General features: G+C 37.1%; 2 protein-coding genes across 2 annotated transcripts; both read left to right on the top strand.

Annotated features, from left to right (window-relative positions):
* The first annotated feature begins 2,509 nt into the window (after nucleotides 1-2,509).
* On the top strand, nucleotides 2,510-6,775 carry LOC105112309 (probable LRR receptor-like serine/threonine-protein kinase At1g74360). The gene is made up of 2 exons (XM_011007979.1): nucleotides 2,510-2,928; nucleotides 3,218-6,775. Exons 1-2 carry the CDS (start codon nucleotides 2,658-2,660, stop codon nucleotides 6,403-6,405), a joined length of 3,459 nt encoding a protein of 1,152 aa, XP_011006281.1. The 5' UTR covers nucleotides 2,510-2,657; the 3' UTR covers nucleotides 6,406-6,775.
* A 3,091-nt stretch (nucleotides 6,776-9,866) lies between these two features.
* On the top strand, nucleotides 9,867-12,830 carry LOC105112308 (probable receptor-like protein kinase At5g61350). Its single transcript, XM_011007978.1, has one exon. It carries the CDS (start codon nucleotides 9,870-9,872, stop codon nucleotides 12,471-12,473), a length of 2,604 nt encoding a protein of 867 aa, XP_011006280.1. The 5' UTR covers nucleotides 9,867-9,869; the 3' UTR covers nucleotides 12,474-12,830.
* Nucleotides 12,831-12,892: the final 62 nt, after the last annotated feature.

Genomic DNA, 12,892 nt, shown 5'->3' with positions numbered 1-12,892 from the left:
AACTCACATGCTTTACTCTTATTAAGATGTTTTTTTTGCTAATATGATAACAATAATAAGTCTAGAATCATAAGTAGCATTCAAAATAAACCGATAGAGTTTAATTGTGTCATGTTAGAAAATATTTTGGGTATTAACAATCAAGACACTCATGTCACTGAAATGAAGATTATCCCTACTATTGAGGGATTTATGTATGATGATTTTGTTATAATACATATTGGTAGACATGATTTTGCACTAGGTGCAAAAATTAAAAGTCAATACTTAATGCTAAGACCTAGATTGTTATATAGGATCATAACACATAATATGTTTCCTTTAAAAAAAAAGTACTTTGATGAGATTATTTTAATGGATTGTGCCATATTGGTTGTATGATTAGGAGAAGGCCTGTTAATTTTCCATATATAATGATGACAAAATTGATTATGAAAACAACAAAAAACAAAAGTCCTTCCTTTTTAGTTAATGTCTATCTACAATCTTTGAATATTTTTATATTGAGTTAGCGAATATAGATAAAACATCATATTCTAAACATTTGAAGATAGATAATCGAACCCTCACCAAGATGAAATTTGTATTAAATAAGGAAGGTTCTTGTGTTTATAAACACCAAGTTAAAGCTCATGCTGAGGAAGAACATGATAAGAAAAAAGAACAACATATTAGTGTTTGAGGTGTGAATGTAAACATATCAAACTATGTTAAAAACCGAGTTTGTAATTTTCCTGTGTCACCAAAAAAAAAAATTAGAGAGGATAGAGGGAATCACTAATAAAGAAAATAGATAGAATTTCATTGGTTAACATGTTCTAATGATAAAAAAAAAAGTCATTTTTTGTGTCAATGAGTTTCATTTCATGAGAAAAGTTCTATTAAGATTTTTTTTTACCCCTCATCTTATTGGATAAAGTAGATATATGTTGAGAAAGAAAAAAAATCAGCTTTATTTTATGTTTTTGAACAATTTAAGATGTCGTGGGATAAGAAATTGGTTCATTAAAGTTTTAAGGTCATTGGTTCAATCTTTTAATCATTTAATGTTAAAATAAATTGGAAAATAGTATTTTAGATTTAAAAATTCACTGCTTGATTTTCTTATTATCTCTTAGATGGTTGGAATTTATAAATTTATCATTTGCTTAAGAAATATAGAGAGAATAATACGAGCGCACACACACAATACACACACTTGTTTTATTATTAATTTGTTTTTGTCTTTACTTTGAATTTTTATTTAAGCTATTAAAATAGATTTATTTGAGATTTGTTTTATTGAAAATTATTTAACTTTTACTCATTTTTTACAATTAGATCATTGTCCTATTTTACTATATTTGGCAAGTGATCTTTTGTACAACTCTTTATATATGTTTTTAAAAAAAAATTATTTGATTTCATTCATGCACATACTTATATTTAATCTTCAACTAATTAAATAGAAAATAATTTTAAAAAATAAAGTTATTTGATCCCATTAATAATGTGTTTTTGTAGATTAATCTATATTGATTCAAGACATCATTGTCTCAATATTTAAAAAATATTATTAAAATACTGTCATGCTAAATTTTTATAAATCAAATCAGGTTTTTCAATGAATTAATAGGTTATAATTGACAGAGTTATATAAAAGATTAACCCAACTTCATTTAGTTATTTTAATACTCATGACACCCTCAATTAGGCTAAATCGCCAAGATTGATGCCAATTATATGTAATGACTATTTTTCAGTTGTTGAATCAATTAAAAGGTTTTTTTTTTTGTCCAGTCTTATTCGTCTGATTTTCATTAAAATAACTTGAAATATATTGGAGGCATATTAATCAACAGCAGCTTGATTTGTCTAGAATTCCAAGGATTGATATTATTATTTTTTATTTGAGCATTTTATTTTTAAAATTTTCTTTGACTTCATCAAATCACTGTAAAAACATATAAATTGAGTTTCAATTAACATATAAAAGTAACCCAAAATTATCAATAAAAAAAACTGAATAACCAGAGGAAACACGTTTTTAGAATCACCAACCGTGAACTGTGGCTCACCAAACCCATACGTGTGTGTGTGTGTGTGTTATATTCTAAAGCCATATATGAACACATATATTTGTCCGTAGACGTATAATGGTTCTCACGTATCCATCAATCATTTTCAATATCAATTTTTCCTTGTTCAAACTTCAAACTTGTATTGGGGAAAAACTTTGGTTTTTTTATTTTATTTTTTATTTTTAACATGACAAGTACAATTTCTTTGAGCAAGTCTGAGTCAAACTGCGGCCAAAACGCATGAACAGGTCAACACGGGCGGCTAACCGGCCCTTACTTGCTTCAAGCCTTTTCCATCCACCATACAAAACACACACGTAAAGTCTGTAAGAGAATATTATAAATCAAATTTGTTTCTTGAGGGGTATGAGCACCCTTTAAACTGTTAATTCCTGTTATTACATGTTTCTTGAGGGATATGAGCGTCCTCAAAGCAGTCACTTATGAACCAATGCTGTATCTTTTTAAGAAAAATGTGACATTTACAATAACCTGAGAAAATTTAATATATTTTTCTTTCAGATGTTGAGCCATAGTCAATGAAAGGAGCAAATTTCTTTCATAGTCACTGGTCAACTTGCTATATTCTATAGTATAATGGCTATTTTCATTATTATAGATTACAAGACAATATACATAAAGCTATGCGAAACATTTCTTCCATGTTTGGTTTGGTCTACCTGCAGTCTGCAGGCCCTGCGATTCAACCATTTTCTTACAAGCTGTGTTTTTCTTATATGGGGTTGTGAGGAAGCTGAATACATAAAGAAGAAAAGGAAGAAAACAGTAGCAAGTCTGATCATGAAAGAAGACGAAACTGATCATTCATGGCGGATGGTATTATTCATGTTCTTAATCTTGATTACAGGTACGTACTAATCTTTTTTGGCTTAGATTCTTTCTTTTCTTGTTCTAATTCCTAGGATTTGATGATCAATTGCTTTATGCTTGTATAGTTGCTTTGATCGATAGTATAAGCCTTGAGCATGGCACGAGTACAATCACAACTCCCTAACTTCATTAATTACAAATAATTTACCTCTTCATGTTTATTATCCTTCCATAGTGTCCACAAATATTTTCTGAAATCCTATATTCAAGGAATTGAGATGCCGATGACCTGACTAGAATGTTCTGTTTCTGCTAATTAATTGTAGGTTCAGTGGTAGTGTCTGGAGATTCGCTTGACACGGATAGACAAGTCCTTCTTGATTTGAAATCATTCCTCGAAGAACGAAACCACGTAAACAGAGGACAGTACTCTCAGTGGAACCAGCGGAGCCCAAATCCCTGCAACTGGTCTGGAATCCTATGCACACTTGATGGCTCAAGAGTTAGAGGCATTAACTTAGCTGCCAATAACATCTCTGGAGATTTGTATGACAACTTCTCTTCCCTGACGGCCCTCACTTACCTCGATCTTTCTCAAAACACTTTCGGCGGTGCTGTTCCCGATGACTTGAGCAACTGTCAGAATCTTGTTTATCTTAACCTCTCACATAACATCCTTGAGGGTCAGCTCAACCTGACTGGCTTGACCAAATTGGAGACTCTTGATTTGTCTACGAATAGGATTTTTGGTGGAATTCAGTTCAGCTTTCTGGGAATTTGTAACAACTTGATTGTGGCAAATGTCTCAGCGAATAATTTCAGTGGTGGGATTGATAATTTCTTTGATGGCTGCTTGAAGTTGCAGTATCTTGATTTAAGCTCCAACTTTTTCAGTGGGGCAATATGGAAAGGTTTTTCAAGGCTGAAGGAGTTTTCTGTGTCTGAGAACTATCTCAGCGGAGAAGTTTCAGGGTCATTCTTTGCTGAGAATAATTGTAGCCTGCGAGTGTTGGACTTATCAGGAAACAATTTCACTGGTAAGGTACCAAGCGAGGTATCAAATTGCAGGAATTTGGCTATTTTGAATCTGTGGGGAAACAGTTTCACCGGAGAAATTCCATCTGAGATAGGTTTGATTTCAAGTCTAGAAGGTTTGTTCTTGGGGAACAACACATTTTCTCCGACAATACCAGAGTCTCTTTTGAACTTAGGTAACTTGGCCTTTTTGGATTTGAGCAGAAATCATTTTGGGGGTGACATACAGAAGATATTTGGGAGATTCACACAGCTGAAGTTTCTGGTGTTACACGGGAATTCATATATCGACGGCATAAATTCTTCAGGCATTCTCAAACTACCTAATTTAGTTGGATTAGATCTGAGCAACAACAGCTTCACGGGTCCATTACCTGTTGAAATCTCTGAAATGCACAACTTGAAGTTCTTGATCCTAGCGTATAATCAATTTAACAGCAATATACCACAAGAATATGGAAATTTTCAAGGTTTGCAAGCTCTTGATCTCTCCTTCAACAACCTAATTGGACAAATACCTTCTTCTCTTGGAAAGTTGAGGTCACTCTTGTGGTTAATGCTTGCAAACAACACGTTGACAGGTGAAATTCCGGCTGAATTGGGAAGCTGCACTAGTTTGTTGTGGTTGAACCTTGCTAACAACCAGCTCTCTGGGAGTATTCCGCGTGAATTGATGAAGGTAGGAATGGACCCCTCGCAAACATTTGAATCAAACCAACAGGATGAAGGCATCATTGCTGGCTCACGTGAGTGTTTGACAATGAAGAGGTGGATTCCTGCAGATTATCCACCATTCAGTTTTATATATGCAATTCTAAATCGGAAGACCTGCATGAGCATATGGGATAGGCTCCTTAAAGGGGTTGGCCTTTTCCCGGTATGTGCAGCAGGATCAACTGTCCGTACACTTCAAATCTCAGGTTATCTTCAACTGAGCGGCAACCAGCTTTCTGGAGAGGTCCCTGGAGATATTGGTAAGATGCATAGTTTCAGTATGATACATTTGGGTTTCAATAACTTGAGCGGTACGCTTCCTCCACAGATTGGACAATTGCCACTGGTAGTCTTAAACCTCACCAAAAATACCTTCTCCGGCGAAATTCCAAATGAAATTGGGAACGCCAAATGCATAAAGAATCTTGATTTATCTTGCAACAACTTCTCTGGCACGTTTCCTCTGAGCTTGAACAACTTGAGTGAGCTTAGCAGGTTTAACATCTCTTACAATCCTTTAATTTCTGGTACAATCCCAACAACTGGGCAGTTGGCAACATTTGAGAAAGATTCCTACCTTGGCGATCCACTCCTGAAACTTCCCAGCTTTATCAACAATTCCATGGGTTCCCCGCCAAAACAATATCCAAAAATCGAGAAGAAAGAGCCTAAAAAGTGGGTTGCAGTTTTGGTGCTTTTAACAATGACTATGGCCTTATTAATTTGCGGACTTGCTTCACTTGTAGTTTGCATCCTGGTGAAAAGTCCAGCAGAGTCACCAGGATACCTCTTAGACGATACCAAACACCTCCGGCATGAGTTTGCATCAAGTTCAGGGAGTTCATCTCCATGGTGGTCAGATAAAGTTAAGGTGATACGTTTGGACAGAACAGCATTCACTCATGCTGACATCTTGAAGGCAACAGGCAATTTTACAGAAAGCAGAATCATTGGGAAGGGAGGTTTTGGAACAGTGTACAGAGGAGTATTGCCTGATGGAAGAGAAGTGGCAGTTAAGAAGCTACAGAGAGAAGGAATTGAAGGTGAAAAGGAATTTCGAGCTGAAATGGAAGTTCTGACTGGAAATGGCTTCGGCTGGCCTCATCCAAACCTAGTAACACTTTATGGGTGGTGCCTTGATGGTACAGAGAAAATATTGGTGTATGAGTACATGAAGGGTGGAAGCTTGGAGGATCTTATATCAGATAGGACGAGGCTAACATGGAGGAGGCGTATTGACATAGCAATTGATGTGGCACGCGCATTAGTATTTCTTCACCATGAGTGCTACCCTGCGATTGTGCACCGTGATGTCAAGGCTAGCAATGTCCTGCTAGATAAAGATGGCAAGGCACGAGTCACTGACTTCGGTCTTGCTAGATTTGTTGATGTCGGGGACAGCCATGTGAGCACAATGGTGGCTGGCACCGTTGGGTATGTTGCGCCGGAATACGGACAAACTTTCCACGTGACTACCAAAGGCGATGTGTATAGTTTTGGGGTACTGTCAATGGAACTGGCAACAGGGAGGCGAGCTGTGGATGGAGGAGAAGAGTGCCTACTGGAATGGGCTAGAAGGGTGATGGGAAGCGGCAGGCATGGATTAAGTAGAGCTAGGATACCAGTAGTGCTTCTGGGCTCAGGGTTGGCTGAGGGAGCGGAGGAGATGTGTGAGCTACTAAGGATTGGAATAGGATGCACGGCAGAGGCACCACAAAGTAGACCAAACATGAAGGAGGTGCTAGCAATGCTAATAAAACTATAATGCTGCGGGCCTGGCCGTGGGGGGATTTCTTTCCTTCCTCATGCTGATTTTCAAGATTAGATGACGATCATGAGTGATTAGTTGCCCTTATAAGATGTCCATATACAAGTCTAGCTACGCTACTCTAACAACATCACACGGAAAACACACTACACAGATTCTGATTGTACACCAAAACATTCTTCATTTTGTTTAGAGTTGAAAATTCACTCATGAGCAATGCTCTGAACCACAGCTTCTACTTTCTTCCAAGTTCGTTCGGGATATTTTCCATTTCTCACCGTACATTAGGGACAGCTGCTGTTCAAATATTGTAAGAAAAACTTAAAATCAAACCAAACCAATGACTTTTCCTCGGTGTCAAAGAATACATATATATATCGTTAGAGGGTGTTCGGTATAGGAGATTTCAAATTCCACCCATCTAGATATCTTGACTGCCTTTTTTGCTATAAAAAAAATGTTAAATATAAAACTATTAACTTTCTTACATCACATAACCCCCAACCCACGAATGTTATTTTAAACAGACAAACAATATCTTTACTTTACCAATATTAATAACATTGGTGTAGACTTGTAACTTGTTTGAACAACTAATATATATCTTAATGATTTTATTTATGTGTGAAGTAATTTGGAAGCTGATTTATTAATTAAAAGTAAAAACTACAAAAATGTTAAAGGTAAAGAAAGATTTAACTTGTTATTTTATAAAGTGATTATAAGAGTTTTATTTGGCTCAAAATAAAATAATAATCTTATTGGGTTTAAATTTGCCAAAATTTTATTGGACTCAAATTCCGCTTTAAGGAAAAAAGTTTGCAACAGCCTTGCTAGGCTTAAAATAAAAAGAAAATTTGCTGGGTTTAAATTCTCTAAAATCTTGGTGGGCTCAGATTTGCTGGAGCATTGCGAGGCTAGAAATGAAAAATGATTGTAGGAGCTTTCCAGAAACAGAGTCTTTAGATAGCTTCTTTATGCTCATTAATGGAAAACAAAATTGTTGAACTTTGATGTTTCAAATTATTCAACATAATTTTGTCAGTCTAGGCAAGCATAATGGGAAAGGAGTTCGTGATGCTTCGACTCTGAAGGTAACTGAATAGCACTTGGAACTATTAATTGGACAATTCATGGCTGTAGAATCCACACATCTGCAGAAGAAAAAAATAAAATGGAAAGGAGAATCGACTGCTAATGGGTCTCGTTCGATCTTAAATTGTGCATTCCTGTTTGCATTATGTCTAGTTGTGGCTCCTGCCACCTTACGCTTTATAATATATCTGGCTGTTTCATAAAGCATAATGTCATCCAGGTTGAGAGTCGCCGAAGATTTAGTATCCTTCGATCTTGGGATCAAGATGGGTTCGCTTGATCTTCTTTTAAGTGCTGTATCATCTATTTACCTTGATTATGTTGGCGTCAATACTAAACTGTGCTATTGTGCTTTGTAAACGAAGTTTGTGTCGTATTCTTTTTATGTAGGCATCGTGTTGCAGAGATAGCATGGGTACAGGATAATCCACCAGAAGGTTTAGAACAAAGAACCGAAGTGTTCTTATTTTTCTGGCATATTATATGTATCTTCATCTTGTCTCTGTTTGTGTGTGCGAGTGTGCATGTATATTATTTTCTTCTTTTTCTTTTCTGGTTTTCAGGTGATAACGAGAATGCAAAGACTGAGCCTTAAAGTACACTTTCTCTAGGTGCTAAAAGAGGTACAAAAGAGGATATGACGAGGATTGGTATATCTAAGAACATCAGAACAGGGCTGCAGGATGCAGTGATAATGTGTAATTTTCATAGATCGGATGCTATGGAAATATCCATTTTTTATAACCGATATTCCTTCATCCCATGATCGTGGATCTCATTCTCTTTGCACAATATTTTAAACTGAAATACATCAAAATAGGAAAACTCATTTCTCATCTGTAGCAAGTCAAGTTCTTTGTGTCCTGAAGAGAAATAGTAAGGAAATTGAGCTCATAAGCCTTTACCTTAATATTGTTAGTCAGCAGAACCAACAGTTGTCCCATTTTATTTCTCCACGTTTCTATTTTTTTGGGAAAACTAAAAACAAATAATAGAACACCAATTTACCTAGATGAATTCATAATTTATAAGTTTCAATTATTTTTTCTCTTTGTACAATCAAAATCAGGATCAAAGAATCAATAAATATAAATCAACAATCACACAAATCAACACCAAGATTTTTACATGGAAAACTCATTGCGGGAAAAACCACGAGATCATAGTCCATCTAAAAACTTCTACTATCAATAAATAATGGGTTCATAATTGTTCCTTTTTAGATTCAACTAAGGGCTACAACATATATATCATTAAAAACAACTTATTCTTGGAATACAACAAGATTAAAGAGAAGTATTTGAGAAAAACTCACAATACTGACAATCCTGTTTTCTATCAAAACAGTTAGCTTTCATACCACTAATCTTAGATTCAACTATTCAGAATGAAGAGTAATGTATTTAGAAGCTGCTATCAAAATTTCAGTGAAATCCAACAGTAATCGAGCTGGAAAATAAAAAATAAAAACAGACAGTATAACTACCTCAACTTCTTTTCTTTTTCTCAATTATCTTCTCTCTTATGTTAAAAAATGTTACTATCTTCTACAATAACAAACACATTTAAATTAAAGAGTCAGCCAACTCCTCTTTTCTTAATTAATGTAGTAGTTTCACTATTATATCATATAGTACCACACACAATATTATTTTTAATTGTTTCAAAATATTTTATTTTTTATTAGACTTGTAAAAACCATATGTATTTGACCAGAAACAAGATTTGGTATAAGTTAAAACATTTAAAGATAAAAAACACCATAAATAAAAAAATGATTCTCAAAATATTTAATCAAAAGATGATAACAAAGGAATGACAATAATAAAAGGTTGGAGTAAATTTGGATGATGTGGTATTATATTTATTGCCTTTTTTTTTAATTTTTATAAAAACGGGGCGAACAAAATTCAAGAGTTCAAATCCATACGTAAAGGGCATTAGCAGCAAGCAGGAACATGGCTAAGCAGTAAGCAGAAGTAGTGGTGAGGGTGATTAATTGATTATGAATATAAAACATTGGTTTGCAGGCATTTATGATTGTTTTTTCTGCTGCTGTTGTTGGTAGTAGTAGTGGCATACAAGGTTCAACGCGTAGCTCGCTATTAAGCTTTAAGGATCATTTTTCTTACCAAGTCTTCCCTCTTACTGCCCATCCAATCCAAATATTATAACATAACAACCCTGCACGTCCTTCCCTTGCCTGCTCCCATCTATCTTCTCTTTATTTGTTCAACTTCGCAGCCATTTTATTACGTGCAAAGCTAAACCCCCCTTCAAACACAATCCAATGTCACCACCACTGCTGCTGCGGCCACCGTTTTGCTAACAAGCAACATTACCCTTTTCTACACCACCTCTAGAGAATGGAAGGCCGACAGAACTGGCCGATCTCCTCCCTTTCACTGCTTTTACTTTCCAATCTTCTTTTCGTCCTTGTGAACTCCACTTCCGCAATAAACTCTTCTTCTGTGGCTGCATACACACCTCCGGATAACTATCTAATTGATTGTGGATCACCGCAGGATACCAAGCTTGATGATGGCCGAACCTTCAAATCTGATTCTTCCTCGCGGAGTTACCTTGAAACCAGTGAAGATGTACAAACTTCTGTCGATTCCATTTCCGTGAAAGTGTTTTCTGTCTCTTCTTCTGCGCTCCCTTTATTTCGCAGTGCTAGGATTTTGACGGCTGTTTCAAAATATACATTTTACATCACTCGTCCAGGGTGGCATTGGGTTCGTTTTTATTTTCACCCGCTTCCTCACCCTGTATACAATCTAACCAGTGCTGTTTTCAGTATCACCACTGATGAGGTTGTCCTTTTACATGACTTCTTTGTCAAAGATAACTCCACACTGGTTTTCAAGGAATACCTCTTTAATGTTTCCGGTGATAGATTCTCCCTCCTTTTCAAGCCCAAGGAGAGATCTTTTGCATTCATCAATGCCATCGAAGTTGTGTCAGCCCCTGACGGTCTTATCTCTGATTCTGCATCCACAGTTCCCCAAGGTGGAACTTTAAATGGTTTGTTTCAGCATGCTTTTGAAGTGTGTTATCGGTTGAATGTTGGAGGACCAACCATAACTCCAATGAATGATACCTTGTCAAGGACATGGCTGCCTGATACCCCATACAACGTCTTTCCCCAAGGAGCGCAGAATGCATCCATTATTCCCAGTGCTGTCAAATACCAGCAAAGTGGAGCTGCTCCATATATCGCACCGAACTGGGTTTATGCAACTGCTGATGAAATGGCAGAATCTGAGACGCTGCAACCAAACTTCAATCTGACATGGCAGATGAATGTTGATCCTGGATTTTCGTACTTGATCAGAATGCACTTCTGTGACGTTGTCAGCCAGGCCCTTAATGATTTGTACTTCAACGTGTATATAAACAGCATGATGAGTGTATCAGGTCTTGATCTTTCTTCCATAAACAATGCCCTTTCAACTGCATATTATACAGATTTTGTGCTCAATGCCTCGTCCATCAGGAATGGTTCCGTCAGGGTTCAGGTTGGCCCTGCTTCCGGCATGCAGTCAGGCATCTCTAATGCTATTCTTAATGGATTGGAGGTCATAAAGATTAGCAACTCAATGAGGAGCTTGGATGGTTTATTTGGCGTTGATGGATCATCAGGTGGAGGACGTCCAATGAAGATTGTTGCGGGTGTTGGGCTTGCAATGGGGGTGACAGCAATGCTGTTACTTGCAATTGTGTGCATCCGGTGGCAACAGGGGCCTCGAGATTGGGAGAAGCGAAACAGCTTCTCGTCATGGCTCCTTCCTCTCCACACCAGCCAATCTTTTTTCTCGACCAGCAAGAGCAGCTCGAGGAGATCAAGCATTTTCGGTTCCCGGACAAGCAAAAGTGGTTATTCTAGCTACTTTTCTAATCAAGGTCTTGGCCGGTACTTCAGTTTTAGTGAATTGCAGAATGCCACACAAAACTTTGATGAGAAGGCAGTGATTGGAGTTGGTGGGTTTGGAAAAGTTTATCTTGGAGTGTTTGAAGATGGAACAAAGATGGCAATAAAACGAGGGAACCCAGGATCAGAGCAGGGCATAAACGAGTTCCAGACAGAAATACAAATGCTTTCCATGCTAAGGCATCGCCACCTTGTATCACTTGTTGGCTTCTCAGATGAACAATCAGAGATGATTCTTGTTTATGAGTACATGGCTAATGGCCCGCTTCGTGACCACATCTATGGCTCAAAAAAAGCCCCTTTGTCATGGAAACAACGACTTGAGATTTGCATTGGTGCAGCTCGAGGTTTGCATTATCTGCACACCGGTGCAGCACAAGGCATCATCCACCGCGATGTAAAAACCACAAATATACTTGTTGATGAGAATTTGGTTGCGAAAGTATCAGACTTTGGGCTTTCCAAAGCTGCACCAATGGAACAACAGTATGTGAGCACTGCCGTGAAGGGTAGCTTTGGATATCTTGATCCTGAGTACTTCAGGAGACAGCAGCTTACTGAGAAATCTGATGTTTATTCGTTTGGAGTGGTTTTGTTTGAGGTTTTATGTGCAAGGCCTGTAATAAACCCGGCATTACCAAGAGAGCAGGTGAATTTGGCTGAGTGGGCAATGCAGTGTCACAGGAAGGGAGTGCTTAACAAGATAATTGATCCACATATCGCCGGAAGTATCAACGAAGAATCACTGAAAACATTCGTGGAAGCTGCGGAGAAGTGTTTAGCAGAACATGGTGTTGACAGGCCTGGCATGGGAGATGTATTGTGGAACCTAGAATATGCCTTGCAGCTTCAGGAGACTTCCTCTCAAACTCAAACAGATCTTCCAGAGGATAAAAGCACCAGTCACATAATTGCCTTCGAAAAGCCAAATGGAAAAGTTTGTGGAGGAGACTCTGGTGTTTCTGTCAGTGATGATTCTCAAGTAACTGTTACTTCTCCTTTATTCTCTCAGATTGAGAATTTTCAGGGAAGGTAAGAAACTGATTACAAATTAAACAACTAAATAAATGGTAGCAGCATGCACTTGTTGGTGGTATATCTACGTCTCTATGCATGAGCATGACCGTAGCTACTCTCAGAAAAGTCCTCAACGTCGGCCAACATAGATGCGGTGGGCATTTTTCCAACCAAAAAAAAAAAAACCCTTTATTTCTTTTTCTTTTTTTTTCACTATACTAAACTGGGTTGTTTGTAGATGATTCTGCTGGGCAGACCTGATTGCTTCTTATTTATCATTTTTTTATTTTATTTTTTTCCCTCTAAATCGTCGTGTTTGGTTGTTTAATTAGTAATAGGGCATCATCTTGTACAATAAATAGCACTCGACCAATGATCCAATGTTCCCATGATTATTATCCATTCATCAAGTAAAAAAAACTGGAATTCAGATGACTT

This window comes from Populus euphratica, unplaced genomic scaffold (genome assembly GCF_000495115.2).
Source record: "Populus euphratica unplaced genomic scaffold, PopEup_1.0 scaffold442.1, whole genome shotgun sequence".
Classification (NCBI taxonomy): Eukaryota; Viridiplantae; Streptophyta; class Magnoliopsida; order Malpighiales; family Salicaceae; genus Populus; species Populus euphratica.
Note: the sequence above shows the minus strand (reverse complement) of the source record. Positions and strands in the feature narration are given on the sequence as shown.

What these genes read in the sequence shown, in the direction of transcription:
- LOC105112308 (XM_011007978.1), top strand. Translation starts at nt 9,870, where the DNA reads ATGGAAGGCCGACAGAACTGGCCGATCTCCTCCCTTTCACTGCTTTTA.
- LOC105112309 (XM_011007979.1), top strand. Translation starts at nt 2,658, where the DNA reads ATGGCTATTTTCATTATTATAGATTACAAGACAATATACATAAAGCTA. An exon ending in GTTCTTAATCTTGATTACAG is followed by an intron (nt 2,929 to 3,217) that starts GTACGTACTAAT and finishes AATTAATTGTAG; the next exon opens with GTTCAGTGGTAGTGTCTGGA.